General features: G+C 43.0%; 1 protein-coding gene across 1 annotated transcript; it reads right to left on the minus strand.

Moving 5' to 3' along the window:
* Positions 1-21,089: 21,089 nt before the first annotated feature.
* LOC147419759 (11S globulin seed storage protein Ana o 2.0101-like) lies at positions 21,090-23,362 on the minus strand. Its single transcript, XM_086505993.1, has 5 exons — positions 22,954-23,362; positions 22,669-22,865; positions 22,116-22,508; positions 21,777-21,994; positions 21,090-21,650 (listed from the first exon to the last, which is right to left on the minus strand). Exons 1-5 carry the CDS (start codon positions 23,318-23,320, stop codon positions 21,257-21,259), a joined length of 1,569 nt encoding a protein of 522 aa, XP_086362119.1. The 5' UTR covers positions 23,321-23,362; the 3' UTR covers positions 21,090-21,256.
* Positions 23,363-24,816: the final 1,454 nt, after the last annotated feature.

Consider the following 24,816-nt stretch of genomic DNA (forward strand, 5'->3'; position numbering starts at 1 on the left):
CAATAAGACATCAATTTTTTTTGGAAAAGTATAAAAAATACTAAAGAACTGAAATTGAATTTACTTTACCTTGACAATTAAAAATGTAGAAGATCAACTATTTAAAAAAGTTACAATAAAAAGTAAATAGTTGTATATACATTCTGCCACATTGGGACTTTACAAAAGTTTTGACAAAACAATTTTTTATCTAATAATCGTCGTCCAGAGGCACGTATGTTGGATCACTTTGACTCTACATAAACACAAACCAAATTAAACAATTATCCACAACTCAAAACAATTGACACAAAATTACTTGTTTAAACTTACCGCTTGTAGTGGTCCAACCGCCACGTCGAACTGCTCGCGAGAGATGTGGTTGTTTTCAAACAACCATCGCCAAGTATCAAATTTTGTATATTGCTCCCGATACTTGACCATCTCTCTGGTTGGTCGAGAGAGAGTGACATTTTCCTAAGTTAGGAATAACAATACCAAATTATCAACTACAATCTTTACAATCAACGATCGACATTATAATTCAAATAATCTTACATATTTATCCTTCCAAGCTCCCTTGCCTCCTGAGCCATAGTACGTGGGAGTTTGTCTTGCGTGGGCCTCGCGTTGTTGTTTATATGATGAGCCCGTCGTAGCTTGATCGTTCTTCTCTTGAATTTCCCACTCCCACTCCGCGTCTACCATGTTGCCACCGCAGTAACTTCTGTGTGGATCTCTGACCTGGTTGGCTGCTGCGCGTCGCACACTGGACTGCTTATTTTTTAGAAATGTCTTTATGTAGCCCTCCAACCATTGTTGTGAAAAACGTTGATTGAGGGTGTTTGGAAATCTAGCTAACAGAGCGTCCTCAATGTACCGTGCATGATCAGGCAGTTGGTCTCTGAACTTTATAAAACAATACTTATACGTTGAATGTATAAGAATTTGTAGATGGCGTCGAAATGCCCTGCCCTGTGCTATACCAAAATCAACCTCCCCGCCATATTTAACCCTATAGTAGCGCCCATGCGTGTCTGGCATGGGTGCGTCAGTATCCTCATCCTCTCCGTCAGGGGCGGCTTACTCTGAAAGTAGGGACTCCGTTCCCCTGCCACCACCAAAACATGCGAAACCACAAGATCTGCCGCTGCTTCGTCTCTCACGGCACTCGTTGCCCTGAGACGAGCGTCGACGCGCACTGCCAAAGGAAGTCCGTCGACGATGTTCTGGCGAAGGCGGAGTGGAATGGAGTGGCGTAGGACCCCGTGATTCCATGGGAGTAGGACCCTGCGATGCAAGGGGAGTAGGACCCTGCGATGGAATAGGAGTAGGACGAATGGAAGGGAGAGTAGACGGAGGTGCTGTCGGTGCGAGACTCTGTAGGTAAGGAGTCCCTCCCTGACTCCCCCATGGTGTAGTCTGTGGAGAAATGCCGTAGGTCGCAAGCTGTTATAGAGTGTAGCGGCCAAACAAATCCTCCGTCGAATGGAGGTACTGCTCTCGTAAAGAGATAGCCCGCTGTAAGTTAGGATCTACGACCAGTGCAGGAATCTGAGAAGGGTAGGTGTAGGATGGCCATGCCTGCAAATAACAAAAAAAAACCCTATGACACTCATGGTTTATGGTTAACTACATAGAAATATTATTTATTTCTTTGCTTGTTCTCATCGACTCAAGACTCGGGTCCACTGGAGGCGATGTCCACCCCGGGTGTGGGAGCCCACCTGAGATGTGAACCAACCAAAAGAAGAGCCAGCTGGCTGCTCCTCACCAGTTGGTCTGTCGTCAGACATCTACATTACAAAGAGCAATATAAGAGTAAGCTTTCCACCCTACTCACTAATCTAAATATACGTACACAAGTATATTACCACACAAACACGTAGATGCATATACATACTAGTAGACCTAAGTAGAGGCTAGTAGTGCCAAAGGTCAACTGCACCTCTTTAGATATCATCGCAGTCTCAACCATGGTAAAACCAAAGGTACCTTGCGGTAATCCATGCATGAGTGGATCAAAGACCGCAACGCCACAATTAAAAAAGGACTATACTTAAGAGGAAGCGTCTAACCTTCGGATGCTATGCTCCCGTACTTAGTGCCTACATACATGCATAAACAGATATATATGTACACACATATATATGTTAAGGTTGTAAATGTAGCCTAAGTGATCAATGATGGTAACATTACAATTCTAATGTAATGCAATAAGTAATTCTATTTCTCTCACTCTCTCTCTCTCTCTCTCTCTCTCCATCCCAGAGTCATGTCTGCGCCTCCATGTAAAGCAAGCACTCTCAGAGATGAAAAGCCAAACATGGACGACATCTTCTGCCGAGGCATGGAGGCCTCGGCTAAGGTCATGGTGGCTTTGGACTTGGGCACCACTTTTTCGGGCTTCGTGTATGTCCACAAAAGAGACACCAGGGGACCACGAACAGCTTCATCCCGTTATTGCAAAATATAGATCATCATGTTTTACAAGTGGAACCCATTGTCTTCTACCTACACCCTCTAAGGTTGGGGATGGGCTGCCCTTCGCTTTCTCTTTCTTTCTCTCCCTCTCTCCCTCTTTTCCTATCTTTCTCTCTCTCTACCTCTACCTCTCTTTCTCCCTCTTTCCCTCTATCTCTCTCTTTCTTTCTCTCCCTCTTTCCCTGTCTTTCTCTCTCTCTCTCTCTCTCTCTCTCTCTCTCTCCCTCTATGTTCAACCTTGCACTTCAACATGGTATGCCTTATGATTGGAGTACTAATTGGGTTAAGCCTTTGCATAAAGGAGGGGATGTAAAGAATGTAAGCAACTACCGGACTATAATGATTGGGTCTCTTATGGCAAAGTTGTTTGGGTGCATAATGGAGATGAAATTGAGTGATTGGGCTGAAGAGAATGACAAGCGTGCAAAGGGACAAGCGGGTTTTCGTCGATGCCATAGCACCATTGATCATCTTGTCACTCTTCGTGTTCTCATGGAGGAAAGTTGGTTGAAAGGCAAGCGATTGTATTGTTGTTTTGTGGACTTTAAGAAAGCCTTTGATATGATTCCACGTAACAATTTGTGGAGAAGGATGGAAGAACTCCAAGTGCCAAGTGAGTTTATGCTTGCGGTTTCTCGAATCTATGAGAAGGTGATTTGTCAATTGCGCATGGGAAGAGAAATTTCAGAAATTTTTGTAAGCACTATTGGGGTTAAACAAGGATGTCCATTGTCACCAACTCTCTTTGGTCTATGCATTGATCAATTGGAACAAATGGTACTTGACTTTATGCAAGAAGAAGGCATTGAAGAGGTCACTATTTGCAATGCGGTAATCATGCTTTTGTTGTATGCGGATGATGTAGTGCTTCTAGCGCACACTTTAGAAGATGCACAAAAGCTTATGGTTGTCCTTGAGAACTTTTGCTTGCATAGTGGGCTGGTTGTAAATGAATCCAAAACAAAGGTTATGCTTGTGAAAACCAACCATAAGGAGAAGCCATGCATTGTGTACAACAACGAGACACTTGAAGTTGTTGAGAGCTTTAAGTACCTTGGCCTTGAGGTTCCATCCAATCACAAGTGGCATGAATGTGCTATGCGTCGTTTGGAAGCGGGAAAGAGAGCATATTATGCATTTGAGAACATGTGTAATGTGGGAAACATCAAGTGTTGGGTTCTCAAGAAGTATCTTTTTGATGCATTGGTGACACCGGTTCTTCTTTATGGAGTTGAAGTGTGGGGCGGGAGCATCTCAAAGTCTACTTGGAAAGAGTTTGAGAATGTCCAAAAGCGTTTTCTTACAAACTTTCTCCAAGTTAAGACACAAACACCATATATGCTCCTACTTCTTGAGTCGGGATCTCTTCCAATTGAGGTTATGGGCATGGAAAGGGTTGTGGAGTACATGATAAAGATGCGTCAAAACCCCTCACATCGACTTCCTACAATTGCATGGGAAGCAAGCAAAAAAGTTCAAAAGACGCATAAAAGCAAGATCTTGAGCACGGGATGGATGCAAGACATAAAGAAGTGGTTTGGGAGATGGGATGCATTACACTTGCTACATGATGCTTCAATTGACTCTCAAGTGAATGAAGCTTTTCTACAACGCCAATGTATTACAGCTTGGGAGAAATCCGGTGGGTCACGCTTCATACATTACACCACCTATATTGCCCCCAACTACAAAACCATGTTCTTCGCTGAGAGAGGAAACCGTACTCACACTTACATGCTTGAGCCTATTCCCTTGTCCGCGATACGCACTATCGCAGCAATTCGGCTTAGCTCCCATTTCCTTCGATGCGAGATAGGGCGTTGGGGCAATGGAGAAGAGTCAAATCGATTGTGCACATTATGCTCACTGCAAGTTCGAGAGTCTGAGTACCACACACTACTAGAGTGCTCAGCTTTTGATCACATCCGAACTTGCTTCTCTCACATTTTCAGCCATAACCTAGACCTACACACTTTCCTCTCCCAGCCAAAGTGTGGGCTCTCCATTGCGACTCTCATCACTACAATTTTGGAGCATCGAGAGTCACTCATCAGCCATACACATACTACATCACATGTAACTTTGGTCCCATAGGTCATATTTGACCTCCGAGGACGATAATAAAATCTATCTATCTATCTATCTATCTATCTCTCTCTCTCTTTCTAAGCCTCTTTCCCTCTCTATCTCTCTCTCTCTCTTTCTCTCCCTCTCTCCATCTATCTCCCGATTTCCCTCTCTATCTACTCTTCATCTATCTCTCTCTTTCTTTCTCTCCCTCTCTATCTCTCTCTTTCTTTGTCTCCCTCTCTACCTCTACCTCTCTTTCTCCCTCTTTCAGTCTATCTCTCTCTTTATTTCTCTCCCTCTTTCCCACTCTTTCTTTGTCTCCCTCTCTTTATCTATCTCTCTTTCTTTCTCTCCCTCTCTATTTACTCTCCCTCCATCTCTCTCTCTCTCTCTCTCTCTCTCTCTCTCTCTCTCTCTCTCTCTCTCTCTCTCTCTCTCTGTCTTTCCCTCTATCTCTCTCTCTCTCTCTCTCTCTCTCTCTCTCTCTCTCTCTCTATCTACTCTCTCTCTCTCTCTCTCTCTCTCTCTCTCTCTCTACCTCTACCCCTACCTCTCTTTCTCCCTCTTTTTCTCTATCTCTCTCTATCTCTACCTCTACTCTCTCTCTCTCTTTTCCTATCCATATTTCTCTCTGTCTCTCCCTCTCTCTCTCTACCTCTACTTCTACCTTTAAATCTCCCTATTTTCCTCTCTCTCTCTCTCTCTCATTAATTTTCTCTCTCTATTTATCTCCCTCTCTCCCTCTCTTTATCTATTTCTCTCTCTTTCTTTGTCTATTTCTCTCCCTCTCTTTAATTCTCTCTCTCTCTCTATCTAACATTTTCTCTCTTTCTTTATCTATTTCTCTCTCTCTCTCTCTCTGTCTCTATTTAACATTTACCTCTCTTTATCTAACATCTCTCTCCCCTCTCTCTCTTTATCTATTTCTCTCCCTCTCTTTAAATCTCTCTCTTTATCTATTTTTCTCTCTCTATCTAACATTTTCTCTCCTTCTTTATCTATTTCTCTCTCTTTATTTAACATTTACCTCTCTTTATCTAACATTTCTCTACCTCTCTCTCTCTCTCTCTCTCTTTATCTATTTCTCTTCCTCTCTTCAAATCTATCTCTTTATTCATTTATCTCTCTCTCTCTCTCTCTCTCTCTCTCTCTCTCTCTCTCTATTTCATCTAACACTATCCAAACAATCATTTCCAAAACGTGCGTGAAAAATCAATCATTTTCGAAGATGCGTAGCAAAGCAACCATTTGCAAACGTGCTTAGCAAAACAACCATTTAAAACAAGCCATGCGAAACAACCGTTTCCTAATGAATGAGGTATGTTATAATGGATTCTCTATTTTCTCTTTTTTTTTTTAATGTGTGTGTGTGTGTATGTGTGTAATAGAAAACAAAAGGGGAAGAGGGAGGATGTGCTTTTGTGTTTACCTCGTCTTTTTAGCGCGGTTGAGCTTCAAATAGGTTGAGCGTCCAAAGAATATAGCAGAATACCCCCTTGCCGAAACTTGCAAGAAACCCTCTTCGACGAAACTTGAGAAGCTTGGAGAAGGAGAGAGGGGGAAGGGAGAGGTGGGGGGGGAGGGGGGGGGGGGGGGAAGCATGTGAGAAATGGCAAAGAGCAAGAAACGCAGCGAAGGCAGGGTATGCTGCAAAAATGTGGCATACTCTGCCTTCTTTCCTTTTTTTAGGCGCCAGTTATTACCGCGACTATTATCGCACCCATTACCGCGACTATTATCGCTCATATTATCGTGGCCACTCATTTCAAACGGATACATGCGAATCCGAGGTTGCAGAGGGGGGGGGGGGGGGGGGGGTAGAAACCACCCCCCTACCCTTAGCTATACATTATTTCATTTTTTAGCCTTTTGAGTTTTTTGATTAAGATTTTTAATTTTTTATGGATACTTTATTTTGTAGTACTTTTAAATGTTTAATAATTGAATTTTAAAAATCTTTTTTAGTTAAAAAATAATTTTAACACTCATTGTCATTTATTCCCTTTGACTTTAACTATATGTAATTTTTCTAATGGAATTAAGTGTAATTTTTCTAATCACTAAATAAAAAATCTTTCGTGTGTGCAGGACATTGACTGGGATGATCGGGGTCCTCCTAGAGGCCCAGAGCAAGATCGTTGGCTCAAGGAAAAACTACCTTGTCCTTTTGCCAAGTGCAAAAGGGCAATTCCTCGCTTGACGCGCATTGCTTTGGAGCACGTGGAGAACAAAGGGCTTTGGCATTCTCGGAAAAGCGCTCGGAGAGATGATAACACGACTCAACCGTCGCTTGAGGAGGTGCCCCATTGGTCTGTGTTCGGTGGTGGTGCACTGACGCGCCAGGCCAAACGACAGAGACAAGAGCGACTGGGCAATTTGGGTGCACCTCATGGTGATCCTACCTTGGCTCTACGTCGGCAGCTCCTATGGTGTCTTCTTCCCACTTTGAGGTAGAGGATGAGTACATGTTCGACATGTGTGATGAGTTGCTAGCTCATGAGCGTGACGTGTGCGAAGAATATTGTCAGCCCTGCACTAAACGGGCTGCCAAAACGGAGGATAGATTGATGACGAGTGCCCGAACACCTCTTTACGACGGTGCACAATACTCCGTGCTCCGAGCATCGTTGGAAGTAATCAACTTGCAAGCAAAATTTGGTTCGAGTAATGCAAGTGTCAATGCATTTCTTCTATAAGTATAGAATGTGGTTTTTATATACTCTCTCTTTATCATGTTGTCTTCTAGGAATTATACTAATACGCATGTTTGTTGTAGTTTGATGGGAAAAATGTTTTCAGTTGATCACCACATGCTCCAGATCGTCAACGAGCTAGATTGTATGTCACTGCACTTGGAATGGAGTATGAGCGCATCCATGCCTGCGTCAATGATTGCATGCTATACCCCAATGAGCATGCACATACTACCTCATGTCCCGTGTGCGGGGAGGCACGATACAAAATAGGTGTGAGCGGGGCACACCTACCCCACAAGGTATAAAGACATTTTCCATTAATTCTTTGCATCCAACACATGTTTAAAAGCAGGTCTATCATGGAGCTTCTTGCGTGGCACGCAAACCATCCCTCAAATGATGGAATGATGCGTGTCCCTATCGATTCACCTGCATGGAGGCACATCAAAACTCAATGGCCAGAGTTTGGGTTGGAGCCTCGACACTTGAGGCTTGGGTTAGCAAGTGATGGTGTCAACCCCTTCAGCACTAAGTCTACTTCATGGAGCACTTGGCATGTGGTGATCGTCAACTACAATATTCCACCATGGGAGACAACCAAGAAGGGCAATATACTTCTTTCCTTTCTTGTGCCAGGGAAGTACAAAGTGTCAAATATTGACATTTACCTCGAGCCCCTCATCGAGGAGTTGGAGGAGTTATGGAGAGGAATTCCTGTTGTCGATGTCTCACTTGCAAAGGGGGGGAGAGAGGCTCAAGCGAGGGGAATCCTTATGTGGATTATGCAAGACTATCCTGGGCTTGGAGAGATTTCTGGTAACCCCCTGTCCTCTCTCTTTCTCTCTCTCTCTCTCTCTCTCTTTTTCTCTCTCTCTCCCTTTAGCTCCCTTTAGTTCACTTTAGTTCACTCATCTCTCTAACCATATGATATGTATGCAGGGTTGTCTACATCGGGCCACAATGCATGTCCTACTTGCGGGCCATCGTTGGTGACGGAGAGGTAAGATTCTTTGTGCAAGGTAATCTATCCAAATAACCATCGTTTCTTACCCCAAGGTCATAGCAAACACAAGGCTCCAACAAATAGAAAGGCTCCTCTAAAGCCTACAATGGCAGATTGGGCAACCATTTGGGAGGAACACCACAACAAAAATCCGGCTCTGTGTCCTCCACCAAAAGGTATGTCAAGGTATTCCATATTTTTAAGGCTTTCGTATTGGAAGGACTTAAAAATACAACACCTCTTGGATCCCATGCATATATTCAAGAATGTAGCCCAAACACTATGGGACCACATTATTGGCAAGAAGGACTCTTTGGGTACGAGGGAGGATTTAAGGCTTTTAAAACATCTCCCCGCCTCTGCCACTCCACGGCGTGCCCCAAATGGAAAGATTGTGCTTCCTAAAGCACCATGGATGCTAGCAAAAGAAGAATTAGACAAGGTGAAGGTACCATTGCCTCTATTCTCACACCAACAGGATACATGAGGTCGCTAAAGGGAGCTTTCACAAAATCGAAGAAGGGTGGAAGTGTTCAATTGTATGGGTTTAAGTCCCACGATTAGCACAAGATGCGTCATGTATTCTTCATACTCCCTATTCTATCTATAATTTGTGTGTATGACTATCACTCACTTTTCCTTTTCCTAATTTATATTGTAGTTCATTCTGCCGTTGAGTATGTGTATATGTCGGGACAAGAAAATAAGGGATGCTATTTTCAAATTAGGAGACTAGTAAGGTACACCACAAGACTCCATTCGACTACACCTTTTTTATGTACACAATAATTTCAACTAGCACTTAGTGTATCCTTGTGTGGTTTCTTGCATATTTGTGAGCTCCAAGGAAATCGAAATAGATGCTATCCCTGCTGCTCAAACACTTGCAACACAAAACTGTGTGTGCCATTGAGGATGCATTTCCTCGATCGGTCCTTCTTAGTCAAATTCACCTCTTGGTTCATGTGGTGGAGGAGATAGCTATATGTGGAGTAGTGCACGCACGATGGATGTTCTTCTTAGAGAGGTTTTTAAAGACTTTCAAAGATTTTGTGCGGCCTCAACTAGAGGCATGTATGTCCGAAGGGTGGATTGTTCAAGAGGCATTTGTTTACATATCAACATATTTGACACAAGTTGATCCTTCAATGCCTCGCATGTGGTCCAACGAGGAAGATTCAAAGATGACTTCACATTTGACAAGTGGAAAGGGGAAACTACTTAGCATGGATATGAATCTATCCTGAATGGTCGATAAATTTTGCATTCTCAATGCAAAGATTATGACCAAGTGGGTGGACTTGTGGACAGTGGCAAAGTCGAGGCATTTGCAAGAGAGGGAAGCATGGAAACAAGCACATGTAGGAAGGAGGTCACCCCCAGTGCCTAGACACCTTGCATGTTTCCCAGATCTCATTAGTGCAGAGTGGACTCATGAGAGAATGAACAAGGCAAAAGCGTGCGGAGAAGACATCACCAACAAAGAATGGGAGTATGCACGAGGCTGCGTACCAAAGGTAGAGTACTCATATACCTTAACCATATTGTCTCGCTATTTGTTGAAATTATCTTTAATATGTATTTGATAAATTAATATATTTTTCTATTTTGTAGTGACTTTCCTTTAACTCTATGTGGTCAAAGGGTCGTCACTTTCGTACGCGCCACATTGACGAACGTAGAACCACCATGGATTGTGCCATCATGGGAAACTTTGACACAAACGGTGATGAAGCCAGGTATTGTGGAACTATTGAAAGGATACTAAAGGTTAATTTGAGAACCTTTCATAGCTTCATCTTCGAGTGCAAGTGGTTCGTAAATGTGTTTAGACGACATAAGAATGGCTCCTATATGGTGGACTCTAGTGTGCATCACACAAGGAGGTGTGACAATTTAGTTTAATCGCGCAATTGTGAGCAAGTCAGTGACATGTACCTTTTTTATTCTTATTTCCTTGTTTGTATTGTTAGTTATACCAATGTTACTCACTTTGAGCTTCTATTTTATAGGTCATCCATATCCCAACAATACACCAACCAAAACTTTGCATTAGGGCCAAAAGGGCTTCAAAAAGGGCTGTGTAAGGAATTGGTTAGCTTGCTAATTAGCGGAGCATTTGACGGTCAAAACGGCTCCAAATTTGACCGTTTTGGGTATTCAAAGCATATCTTGAGCATTTAAAGAGTATCCCGGTACAGATCTTTCAATATAAATAAAATATGTCATTTTCACACTACTTTCTCCCCTACTGGACCTATTTTGTTGGCTTGGCGGCAAATACGAAACTTTCACTTTTGAATGATGGTTTTCCTGACTACTCTTTCTCTCAAGCCATTTCATTAGGCTCTCTTCACCCTCACAAGCTTTCAAGATGTCTCTACCTTCGCAAGAGGACCGCCATTTTTGGTCTAGCTAGAAGGACCACTGTGGTTTTTCTCTCTTCACCATTGCAAGAGAACCACCATTTTGTTCTCTTCACCCTCACAAGCTTTCCAATTTTTCTCACTAGTTTTGCTCGGCCACAATCTCGCTTCAACCTCACAAGTTTTCCCATCATTTCTACTCTGCATGGAAACCATTTTTCTCTCGTGTCACCCTCACAAGATTTCCAAATTTTCTCACTAGTCTTGCTCTTCCTAGAAGCTCAGTTTAGCCTCACAAGTTTTCCAAACTCACTAGTTTTGCTCTGGTTAGAAGCTCCCTTCAGCCTCACAAGATTTTTCATTATTTGCACTCTGCCTAAAAACTCATTAAGCTGTTAACACCATATGAAAATCAAGCTCAACCAAGTGTAAGAAACTGTGAGGGTTGTGTATCAAAGGTTGCAGGCATCCGAGCTCAAGCATTACAAAGCCAACGGAGCAAGCAAATGGATATGGACAGAAGTCAACTTGTATCCTGTTGATCCACGAACTCGAAGGTAAATAGAAAAATTTGAAGCCTTACTTTCATAAATAGATTTCCATGGTGGCCATCTGCATTTGGAGAAGGATCCATCTATTTCTAAAAGTACATAAAAATGTTTTGCAGGATTCTTCATCAGGAGGTTTGAAAGCTAAAAGATTCACTTAGTTTTCTCATAAGTCACATTATCAAGCACAAACTTCATTTTTCATATCAACAAGAAAGGGAGGATGACAAAGAAGAAGCAATGCACTAAAATAACTAAGTCGATACCAAGGGAGGCAATTATAGAGGATGAGATCAAAGAGCCAACAACAACCACCTTGCTGTGAACATCACAATCCTTCCAAGGAGGAGACTATTTAGATGCAAAGTTACAATATCATTCCTTGCAAAAGACTATCATTTTAACAATATAATTACTTGTAAATTTACTTTAAATCTCCTTGTAAATTTACTTTCAATCTCCTTGCAAAACATTCATTTTCACAATATAATACCTTGTAAAGTTACAACATATGTTCCTCTAGCATTGCAACATCACGATTAACACTTTATCTCCCCTTTGCTCCTAAGGCAAGTTTCCCTTTAACTATTCTAACATTTGTCTGAGGTCAAACTTGAGCTTGAAATTTTTTCACTCTTCTATGTAGACTTCCATGTGACCATGATCCTATAACATGACATCTAGAAACCATTGGCATGGACCATCATTATTAGAATCTTCATCACCCGCCTTTAAGCCATGTTAATAAAACTTTGTTGCTTCAGCTCTTTTGACTCAACTTATAATTAAAACTTTCAAATAGGGCAAAATGACAAAATTTTAACATCACAGATGAGTCCGAAATGCCCCAAAACCCTGAAAACGAATGGCTATATGCCTCGTTCTGACACCCGGAGAGGTCGGTATGGCCAAAAAAGGCCTCCGGAGGCACTCCGGAGGCCTTTTTTGGCCATACCGACCTCTCCGGGTGTCAGAACGAGGCATATAGCCAGTCGTTTTCGGGGTTTTTGGGCATTTCGGACTCATCTGTGGTATCAAAAGTTTCAAATAATATAGCTTTTAAAAGTTACAAGTGTTATATATTGTACAAATTTTGTGACTATGCTTGGGTCCAATATGCTTAATAGATCTATATATAAAAAGACATCTATATTAGGCAGGAAAGGTGAATCTGTGAATGCAAATAACCCACATGTCATGATTGGGGTAATGAGATTCTAAAACTAACCCCCTATCCTGGGGTAATGTGGCACCAAATTGGTGTTCCAAAAATGACCCACACAACATGAGGGGGTACTGAGATTCTAAAAATACTCCTTATCCTGTTGTGCAAGCAAGGCATAGTGTGGCACCAAATAGGCCTTTTGCTGATATCTTGTACATATAAGAAAAACCAATGGAATCCAAATAATAAGGTCACTCAATATTTTTTTGCATGGTGTGTGCATGCAACCAGAACGACGCGATGAGGGAGTGACAAGCTGTATGATGCCCTCTTCACGCGGTCTGGGTAGGAGCAAAAATAATGCAACATGGCGAGTGTCAAAGTGTTTTAGCGCTTTTGCACATGGTTTAGAAAAATAAGTCCAAATAATAAGGTCACTCAAGATTTTTTTGATGGTGTTTGCATGGAACCAGAACGACGCGATGAGGGGGGTAGTGACAACCTGCATGATGCCCTCTTCGCGAGGTGGGGGCAAGAGCTAGCGGTGTGGGCAAGAGCTAAAATGGAACCAGAACGACGCGATGAGGGGGGTAGTGACAACCTGCATGATGCCCTATTCGCGTGGTGTGGGCAAGAGCTAAAATGATGCAACATGGGGAGTGTCAAAGTCTTTGAGTGCTTTTGCACATGATTTAGAAAAATAGTCCAAATAATAAGGTCACTCAAGATTTTTGTGCATGGTGTGTGCATGGAGCCAGAACGACGCTATGAGGGGGGGAGTGACAAGCTGTATGATGCCCTCTTCGCGCGGTGTGGGCAGGAGTTAAAATGACGCAACATGGGGAGTGCCAAAGTCTCTAAGTACTTTTGTACATGATTTAGAAAAACATTAGGAATCCAATTAACAAGGTAATTCAAGGTAAGAGTGGTGTGGCCGCAGAGCTAGAACAACACGATAGGAGGGTGACAAGCTCACACATGACAAGAGCAGTATGGGCAAGAGCTGGACCGGTGCGATAGGGGGAGGAGTGAAAAATTCATTGAGTCCTTTTGCGCACGATGTGGGTACACTAACAAAACGGGGCGAGTGGGGGTAGAGTGTAGTTCAATCAAGCCACAATCGCACAGTGTGGTCATTGATTCAAAACAATGTGAGAAAGGATGTCTTTAGGTGTGGTCCCATGTTGATGTAGATATTATGTACGCAGGTGCTGAGTGCAAGCTCTTGATGCGGTGCTTAGAAGTAGAGGCTAAGTGAAAAGTAGACATTAAAAAAAATACGGAATAGTCATTAATAGGCGTCATCATCACTGTTTGAAAAGAAAGATTTCCTATCTTCTAGCTTAATATTGTACAATATTAAATAGAAAAGAGCACTTGTACATCAGACCTAGAATATGATGTTATTAATAGGCGTCATCATCACTGTTTGAAAAGAAAGATTTCGTATCTTCTAGCTGAGTATTGTACAATATTAAACAGAAAAGAGCACTTGTACATCAGGCCCAGAATATGATGTTATACATCAAAAATAACAAGAACGCCCTCAAATATAGGCAATTTAGCCAAATGAAAGTGACATTTAGACGTTTTTCGCTAAAGTGGAAGCACAAAAGCTCAAGCTAGAGGAGACAGGAATGCCAAACTTTTGTATACGTGTCAAGTGAGTATTGGCCTATTTCTTAATCCATGGATTACCAAACAGCCCTTTTCTAGACGTTTTTTTGGCCGTAATGGGTTCGTAATTCCCGTAACACCTCGTTGGAGAACTATTTTTTCCATTAATGAAGTGGAGACTATCTTCAACCCTCTTCCACCTCCGACTTTGGATGAGGTGGAAACAGAGGAGAGGGAGGTTGATGAATCAAGTCTGGCGGCGGCAGCAAGTCTTAGCGAGGATGATTGTCATGATGATGAAGATGATGAGATGGAGGATGACGAACTCGAAGATGATGAAGCTGCCAATGCATCCACAAACGAAAATTCCGTTTCTCTCTTTATCGGTTTAGGAGCGATGGATGGGCTTAGAATTGGATGATGCTTCATGTAGAGATCTTTTGGAAGATGATTCATAAACATTTTGTAGTTATGAAGTTTTTTGATTGTGTAATCCATTCACCTCTCTCTCCCTCCTCTTTCTCTCTTTAGATTTGAGAATCTCTTTAGATTTGAGAATATGCTCAATTATGTTAATCAATTGACAACGATTATTTTAGTTGTAAACAAGGGTAATCTTAGGTTGGGTTCAGAGGAGGCTGGAGGAAGAAAGACTTTCTGCAGGTCTACCGCCGCCTCATCTAAACGGTGTCGGAGGAAGAAGAGAGAAAAATAGGGAGAGGTGGAGAGAGGCCAGCGGCTCTTCCGAGGGGGGGGGGGGGGGGGGGATGTCGAAAGAAAAATGGCGGGCCCGGAGGAAGGTGATATCTACTGCAACAAATAGGCTTTTGCCACGCAACTTAAACGCCCTTGTGGAAAGCATTTCCGCCGTAGCGTCTGGACTAGGCCTTATATCCCCCGCCTCCTTTTCCCCCTCTTTTTCTCTCCCTCTCTCTTTCTATCTCTTCATTTTTATAATTGAAAATTATATACAATACTCTTTAATTTTTATTGAGAGGAGGGAAACACCAAAATTTGAAAGGGGGGGGGGGGGGGGGGGGGGGGGGGGGGGGGGGTGCGAGTTAATCCTGAATTTGAAAATTTAGGTGCTAAATTTGGGCAGCGGATATAACACCAAAAATGGACGCGATAATAACGGCGGTAATAATACCGATAATAACAACGGATACAGTCGCGATAATACTTTAAACACAAAACCCTCTCCCCCCCCCTCCTCTCTTTTGTTTCTCTCATTGAATTTACACCACCTCTCTATAAAACACGGTAAAACAACGCGATAAACACTTGGAGATTATCATAGTGATGTGCTACAGATAATCAAAAACCATTGTGGCCATATGTGCATCTACTACTCCTCGAACGTCCCACCTCTGCCCTGCACACACCAACACCAATAAACACCATCCTCGAACGTCCCACCTCTGCCCTGCCCACACCAACACCAATAAACATCATCGTGATAAGTTGGGACACTACAAAATGCAAAACACACATGCACAGAAGCAATATAAAGCTTGGCTAACGAGTGGGGCTATATATCATGATGGTACAATAGTCACTAGAGCCCCGGCCATATTTAGCACAATACTCGAGCTCCCAGGCTCTATAATTACACTGTGTGATGAGGAAGGTACCGATAGTATGTCGAGCATGACAGAAATTTCCATCCTACCATTCCACAATCTTTTTAAGGTCGCTATTTTGGTCACAATATTAATGCCAGGGGAAGCATAAGTTGGCAGCGTGGCTAGCAAGCTAATATTTCTCTATTGTCACAAACTACTGGATGCAGGTGCTCTTAATATGCTCCTAGAATGAGTCTGAAATTTTGACTCGAGGAGCAAAATATGGCTAAGTTCTGAGTAAAAGCATTTATGTACCCTTTTAAGGCTTGAAGGCCCTTTGTTGCTAGCTAGAAACTTTCTAATAAAAAATGGTAGCTAGCCAAAGTACAATGGATTTAAGATGTGGCATACTCCCGACTGGTATTGCATCGACCAAAGACAATAGTCAAAGGCCCAATGGCTCCTACTGGTAGCCTTGGGGGTGAGATGAGAGACAAGAGGTCAACCAATTGTCATGATGATGAAGATGATGAGATGGAGGATGACGAACTCGAAGATGATGAAGCTGCCAATGCATCCACAAACGACAATTCCGTTTCTCCCTTTATCGGTTTAGGAGGGATGGGCTTAGAATTGGATGATGCTTCATGTAGAGATCTTTTGGAAGATGATTCATAAACATTTTGTAGTTATGAAGTTTTTTGATCGTGTAATCCATTCACCTCTCTCTCCCTCCTCTTTCTCTCTTTAGATTTGAGAATATGCTCAATTATGTTAATCAATTGACAATGATTATTTTAGTTGTAAACAAGGGTAATCTTAGGCTGGGTTCAGACGAGGCTGGAGGAAGAAAGACTTTCTGCAGGTCTATCGCCGCCTCGTCTAAACGGTGTTGGTGGAAGAAGAGCGAAAAATAGAGAGAGGTAAAGAGAGGCCAACAGCTCTTCCGAGGGGGGGGGGGGGGGGGGGGGGGGAGGGGGGCGGTAATCCAAAATTTGAAATTTAGGCGCTAAATTTGGGCAGCGGATATAACGCCGAAAATGGACGCGATAATAACGGCGGTAATAATACCGATAATAACAGCGGATACAGTCGCGATAATACTTTAAACACAAAACCCTCCCCCCCCCCTCTCTTTTGTTTCTCTCATTGAATTTACACCACCTCTCTACAAAACGCAGTAAAACAACGCGGTAAACACTTGGAGATTTTCATAGTGACGTGCTACATATAATCAAAAACCATTGTGGCCATATGTGCATCTATTGCTCCTCCAACGTCCCACCTCCGCCCTGCCCACACCAACACCAATAAACACCATTGTGATAAGCTGGGACACTACAAAATGAAAAACACACATGCTCAAGCACACAGGCACAGAAGCAATATAAAGCTTGGCTAACGAGTGGGGCTATATATCATGATGGTACAATAGTCACTAGAGCCCTGTCGATATTTAGCACAATACTCGAGCTCCCAGGCTCTATAATTACACTATATGATGAGGAAGGTACCGATAGTATGTCGAGCATGACAGAAACTTCCATCCTACCATTCCACAATCTTTTTAAGGTCGCTATTTTGGTCACAATATTAATGCAAGGGGAAGCATAAGTTGGCACCGTGGCTAGCAAGCTAATATTTCTCTATTGTCACAAACTACTCAATGCAGGTGCTCTTAATATGCTCCTAGAAAGAGTTTGAAAACCTGACTCGGGAAGCAAAATATGGCTAAGTTCTGAGTAAAAGCATTTATGTACCCTTTTAAGGCTTGAAGACCCTTTGTTGCTCGCCCAAGAGAGAGAGGGGGCTGATTTTTGCAAGGCATTATCACACACACACACACACACTCACACAATCTCATGTGTGAAGAAAAGAAGACTATCTCTTCCCAAGCTTTAATGGAGAGCTCATCACCTACTCCAAGCTTGTGAGATAGAAGCCTACATCGACATACTCTTGGCATGTGGATGCAAATCCAACCAAGAGCCAAGCTTCAATTCATGCTCATCTCCTCTACCAAGCTAATTACTAAGCTAAGCTATGCTAATATGAGTGATTATGTGAGGAGATGTACATCTTTCTCGTAAGATACTCCTACTTCCTCTCAATCTACTCTCATACCCTGCTAGCTCTCACCATCTTCGAAGGTGTGTGAGGTCTTGGGTCTGAGACTGGGGACAATTGATGTTGTGTTTGCTAAGTGTTTTTCTTAGTGCATGAAGCTTTCATCTTCATTGCACTAGCTAGTCTTGAAGGAACACAAAGAATTGTATTGTACAATGTCTCTCTTGATGGGAGAAACCATAATACAAAGCCTTTTGGAGGGGGGACCGGGTCCATGCAAATCCGGTCCTCAACTGTTGTCAATAGCTTAATTTCTCTCTCTTTTGAAAGTATTATTCATGCTATCTAACTAGGTGTTATGATTTTTGTTGCTCTCTCCACCCAAGCACTCTTGTAATTCTCATTAGGAATCTATTCTAATGAAATGCCCACTATGTTCATGCTAATTTCCGCTACACACAAGTTTTTAGGCCATTAAATGTTACAAGTGATGATTGTAGCAGTGATGATGAGGTTGAGTCAGACATAGAAGATGAGGTTGCTTGCACTGACTGGTTGGGTATACTACTGGGTTGCCTCATAAAGGATTGTCTTGAAAATGGTTTGATTAAAGAGATCCAAATTCTTGGTTCTCCCTCAAATCTATGTCTACAATAATTTGTAGATTATATATATTCTTTAAAATAGTCACGAGTGAGGAGTAATCAATGCAGCTTCTCTAGGATTGTCTACAAACTTCTTTTCTAGCCAGTGGATCTTGCATCATCCATACTAAACCTGCCTTTAGAGTTTCAGTAGGATAGACTACTGAAATTCTAATAATAGCTGGATGCCAAAAGATTACGGAAAAATTGTAAGACTTCTAGGCATCTCAATGGTCTTCCATGTATCAATGGCACAAATATGAAATTGGGTTCTTGAGAAATCCAAGATGAAAATTTTTTGTTGGCAGTCTACGCAACATTCATTATACTCTGCTAATTTTTTATATATCCTGTTGGAAACTTGCAAAAAGCGATTTGAATAAGGCAATAGGCCTTGCTATAATATTTTTGTGGGGAGGCAGTAACTTTGCCAATAGAGTCCCCAAAGTTTCCTGGAACATCTCTTCCTCACCCAAAAGTAATGGAGGACTTGGTATACTTCACTTGGAGGCTCAAGCGACCAAATTGGCAGCTAAATGGATTTTAAGAGCTGCAACCTATGATGATTATTAAGCAACGCTAATTAAAAATAATGTGAGTAAGTTCTCCCTGCAAGTATAAAGCTTGGAAAGAGCTGCACCCGATGGATCTCATTATTGCACCTACTCCAATCAAACCTATAGGATCTACCCTCATTTCCAGCTTATGGAATGCATAGTTTTCTCTGAAACACAAATGGAAACCATCTTTGGACCTTGTGTTCTAGAGAATTCTTAGAAGACTCCTTATTGTATGGACATCATGTCAGCTCAGATGGGACTGATATCTCTAGAAGGGATCGGGATCATATCATCTTCAAAAAGGGTATTTATTAGATGTTGGAAGCATCATGTGTAAGGGACAACTTTTTACTTTTTAAAGAAATTCTTGCTAACCATTTTCAACTCTCTTTTGCTTGCTAATTTTCTAAGCTTCAAGATTCAAAAGTACCAAAAACTTCCGGATATCACCTCATACAATGCTCCTTTTACATTGATGAAAACTTGTGCGCAAATATATCTCCAGTTGTCAACTAGTCTCTAAAAGTAAAGCTCAGCTCAAGGTGGGGGCTAAATTGGAGTGCTAGGCAGTGACGACGCAGATTTCAATGTGTGTGGCCCTTCACTACTGCTATCAAACAAAACACTCTCCATAGCTCATCCTTCACCATAGCCTCTAAATAGGCTTAGGTTTGGTATTAAATCAGGCATCTGCATGGTTGAATCAATCATCCACCTCTTTTTTCACTACCGAAAGAATGAGCCTTGCTCCGCGAGATCTTTGGAGGAAAATGCACTTCCCTTTACATGGAAAGAGCTCCTACTGGGGGGAATGCAAAAATGTGGATATCAATGGTATTCTCTAATGGCCAAATGTTATGTAAACTCCAAAAGTTTATCCTTGGAGTCCCATCCTTTCTTTGGTGGAAAGATATCCCATGATGAATGTTCCCCTTTATGGATGCCAAAAGTTTATGCTTGGAGTCCATCCTGTCTTTGGTAGGAAGATAACCCATGATGAATGTTCCCCTTTATGGATGTGTGTGACTCCCTCCTTACTTTTAGCCGGGGTTTCCCTCCCCCTTCTTGAGGGAAATTTGTACCTTTTATTTTCTTAATTTAACTTTCCACCTTTTCAACCAAAAAAAAAAAACTTGTGCTACCTCTCGTTCGTCGAGTAGTCCATCAAGTCACCCATTAGTCTTTTGGAGTCTGGATTGGGAAGTCAAGAATGGATTGGGAAGTCAAGAATGGATATAAGAGATATTGATAGCAGGCAATGGATAAAATGCAGGCTGAAACCTCCAGATAGATAAATGTGCCATCTTGCAAGGTAATTGTCTTTGCAGGTCTCCTAATTTGTGGATGCAACCTTTCAACAAAAAATATGTATTCAATCATGAGATCCTGCATGCTCTTCCATGATGCTTGCTTGCACCACGGCCTGTGCTCGCTCCGGCTTATTTAGTGCGGCCATGCCGTCTTTGTACCCATTACCATCCTCTGGGTCCTAAACATGCTACAGATAATCAAAAACCATTGTGGCCATATGTGCATCTACTGCTCCTCCAACGTCCCACCTCTGCCTTGCCCACACCAACACCAATAAACACCATCGTGATAAGCTGGGACACTACAAAATGCAAAACACATACTCAAGCACACATGCACAGAAGCAATATAAAGCTTGGCTAACGAGTGGGGCTATATATCATGATGGTACAATAGTCACTAGAGCCCCGTCGATATTTGGCACAATACTTGAGCTCTCGGGCTCTATAATTACACTGTGTGATGAGGAAGGTACCCGAGCATGTCAGAAACTTCCATCCTACCATTCCACAGTCTTTTTAAGGTCGCTATTTTGGTCACAATAATATTAATGCCAGGGGAGGCTCCTAGAAAGGGGAGGCTCCTAGAAAGAGTCTGAAAACCTGACTCGGGGAGCTAAGTTTGAAAACCTGACTCGGGGAGCTGACTCGGGGAGCTAAGTTCTGAGTAAAAGCATTTATGTACCCTTTTAAGGCTTGAAGGCCCTTTGTTGCTAGCTAGAAACTTTTCTACTAAAAAATGGTAGCTAGCCAAAGTACGATGGATTTAAGATGTGGCATACTCCCGACTCGTATTGCATCGACCAAAGACAATAGTCAAAGGCCCAATGGCTCCTACTGGTAGTAGCCTTGGGGGTGAGATGAGAGACAAGAGGTCAACCAATTGACAACCAATTAGAAAAAATTACTCCTTAAAAAGTAAAGTCTGGTCAGCAGCACAAAAAACATATATTGGAAGTGAAACCCTGTGCATCAAACATTTATGGTACAAAAAACACTAAATTGAGACGCAGGCTTGCAAAACTGTCAATGAATTCTCTTATTTTATGTATTTGCTTTGCTGCGCCGCGAGCATGAAATACAAGCAAAAAGTGGCCGGAAGGCCGGAAGGTAAGCTCCTGTTGCAGCTCTTATTTATCGACATCGACACACATGACACCCGACTACTGCTGTCTACATTCTTCATAGCACCTCAAGAGAAGCCAGGGCCCAAGCTGGCAGCTCACGTTGATGCTTCCTTCTCTCTTCCTCCTCGCGCCTCCGCCTCTGCTCCTCCTCCTCCCTCCTGCGCTCTTCTTCACGCCTGCGCCTCTCCTCTTCCTCCTCCGGCCGTCTCCTCCGCTCTTCATCTTCACGTCGTTTCTGCTGCTCTTCGCTCTCCTTTTTGCTTACGCTTTTGTATCTCCCATTGCCCCGGCCACCCCGTCCACCTCTTTTGGAGGGGGGGAAGAAGACCTCCTCATCCCTGCCAAGTTCTCTGAGCTGCTCTTCATCCACATTGAAGGCGGCAGCGGTGACTTGCTTGGGGATACCACGATAGACTGAGTTCTTGCCTGCCAGGAAGGTGGTGCGAGGGCTGCAAAAACATTCAGGATATCAAGCTGGATGCACTAAGTAAATGCATGCATTATCATTGAACACTGTGCAACAACATGATGGCCACGACTACATGGACATGATGTCAGCAATGTTCAAAACAAACCTTGATGATGTAACTAGCTCGATCCATTCCAGTCCTTGGTCCCCTGCAATTTTCACTGAAGGGAAGAACTGAGGAATAACTAGCACAGTGCCCTCGCGCACTTCTTGATCGAACACATTCTCCCCGTCTCCGCTCGCCACTTGCACTCGCCCGTTCCCTCGAATGAAGTAGAAAATTTGGTGCCCATTGCGCACGAACGAAGGCGCCATCATTGCATTCTGATGGAAGCCAGAATTCAACATTAGACTGTCAATTCTTTATTAATCACCGTCTTAATCCTTTTTAAGTATCTAATCGCTTTGTAATTAAAACAAAACTTAAAAGCTATTTAATAATTACCTTCTCCAAGGAAACCTTGACCGCGCTAAATCCAATCTGATGCAAAGCAGGCAGCTTATGGCAATTGACCCTATTGAGAGCTCCACCATTTTTTACGTAGAAGTCCGGAAATTCATCCCTTATGCTGTACTTAAGCTCCTCGAAGTGGAAAGGGCCTGAAGTTTCCTTCAAGGTGTTTCTCTCGTCCTCTTCCTCTCTCCGGCTGCGCCTCTCAGGTATCTGTGGGAAGTGGATCTTTTGCTTCGCTTTCACAATGCCTGCTTCATTTTGGCGCTCAAGGAGAGACTGGATCGTTTGCTCGTCGACGCCCCATGCGGTGGCGAGAGTGTCTTTGCTGAATCCATGAAGCACAGATCCAAACCTGGCCTGCTTGCTACCAGCAAGTCCAAATTGCTGCATACAAAAGTCCACTCTTATCATTTAACAGCACTTTTTCATTGATTCCACTTTTACCAGCAGTAAATAACTAATCATGTTATAATTCATTCACAATATCCAGATCTCATATAGCACTGGCTAATGCCTAAGTGCTCGCACGGGGCTTGCTAATTACATGAAAGCGCCCTGGATTGGCTCCGTAGCTGGTATCGCCTGCGCATAGAACGCGGTGACGCTCATTGCCATCATTATACCACCAGTAAACGGTTCCCTTGGGCAGGGCAACGACATCCCCCCGCTGCACTTTCCGAATGTAAGTTCGCCGATACTCGCTCTCAGCACCAGGGATGACAGCGCCCATTTTACCGGACCCTGCACCGCAAATTACAATTACCATTCCGCAAGAGCTAAGCAAGAGAGACCATTAATCACAAACTACAAAGGTGATATAAAAAAGGACCTTGCAAAACATAAGCAATCTTGTCTGCATCCGAATACTGCGGCACCAGCAACCCATTCTCTTCCAGCTCAAGCTCCGCTATGCCCACATGGGCATTGCGAATGGCATCGATCTCTTCACTCCAAACACGAAGACGTCCCCCCTCTGACTGAAGCTGTTCGCGAGGCCGGCCGAGCTCGATTTGAGGATAGCCACGCTCTTCTTTCTCCTCGCGGCCACGATGACGACGTCTTCCCCTTTCCTCTTCCTCGCGCTCACGAGGCTCCATCTCCCTGCCACCACGACTAACCTCGCAAGAGGCAAAGGAGGTGGTCAAGAGACCAAGGAGCAGAAGAAGACTAAGCACTAGATTCCCTGCGCGCGCCATAGCTACAACTGATCTAGTGGGCACAGCTTCACTCTGCTAGCTATACGCATGAAAGCAGGAGTGCAGTGGTCGCCTTTTATAGTAGCACGCAGCTGGAAGATGAGTTTGGAAACAGCATGCCGTGCGCAGTGTCGATACGCGGCCTCTGCTCTCAATTTGGAAAAGTCCGCTCTTCATGACATGCAACTCTCTTTTTTAAAACTCAAATTTTCCTTGGGTGAGGGGCTGTCGAGGGTCACGGGTTGGGGGGCTTGGAGGGTTGCATGCTTAGGAGGGCGGGAGTCTGTGGGAGGGGAAGGGTTTGGTTAATGGAGTTCTATTGCGTGCTAGCTCACGAACCACGCCCAAATATCGTTGACTTTTGGTCCAAAGAGGATGGTGTCCATTGTGAAGAATCTTGTATAAAACACGGCACCATCGTCACTTGGATTCTTCACAATGGACAGTTAATCCAAGTGACGGCGTCGTTAACGACCTGCCTTGGCTATTGATGATTAAGTTGTACTCAAAGTTTTACTGAAGGTTTATTGATGATTAGGATACATGATTGTTGATTCTATATGCGTCTGTTGATCTCTCTCTCACACATCTCTCACAGCCAGAGGCCCCGCACCTTCCCGGCTCACCTTTTGAACACATATCCCCCGACAACAGAAGGATGGCAGTATATATCACTATGTATCATAGACTCTATATTTTAGAAACACTATGGATGTCATTTTTGGAAGGAAATATAGGATTGGTTTATGATCTTATAGGTCAACAGCTGGATGAAAGAATCTAACATGGCTAATTTGCACGGCTCATATTCTTCACAATGGACACCACCCGCTTTGTCCATTCTGGTTAATTTGCATGCCGTCATTTGGATTAACTTAAAACTAACGATTTTAAGCTCCTTACAAAGATTAAGCGGGCTGTTAACGGCACCATGACTTAACAATAAGATTAACAAATTTTAAGTTGATGGTGATGATGATTGAGATTGAGTTAACTGAGAAAAAGAGCGTTGACGATGATAACGAGCGCAATTGCTCCCTCTGTTCTCCTTTGCTGCTCTTCACTCTGCCTTAATTACCAAAAAACTCTCCTCTTGCTACCTTCTTTATGTCCTTCCAATGTTGAGAGAGAATAAAAACGAGGTTATGCCCTTCTTTTACCTTCTCTCTTCTTTTAATATGCTCCCTAAATGATGTTAATGCCCTTAAGAACCTCCTGAATGCTCCCTTCAGATCCTCTTTCCCTGCTTACTCTCCTTGAAGCTGAATGTGAGGGAGATCTGGGAGCTTGAGGGTGTGCGAGAGAGACAAGTAAAAAACTTAGTATATCCAACTTCTATGGATCAAGCATGCCGTGCGCATGCCGTGCGCAGTGTCGATACGCGGCCTCTGCTCTCAATTTGGAAAAGTCCGCTCTTCATGACATGCAACTCTCTTTTTTAAAACTCAAATTTTCCTTTTAATATAATTGTTAAAGTTTTATATGATTTATATTGT

Source organism: Adiantum capillus-veneris, chromosome 29 (assembly GCF_014529385.1).
Source record: "Adiantum capillus-veneris isolate H3 chromosome 29, ASM1452938v2, whole genome shotgun sequence".
Classification (NCBI taxonomy): Eukaryota; Viridiplantae; Streptophyta; class Polypodiopsida; order Polypodiales; family Pteridaceae; genus Adiantum; species Adiantum capillus-veneris.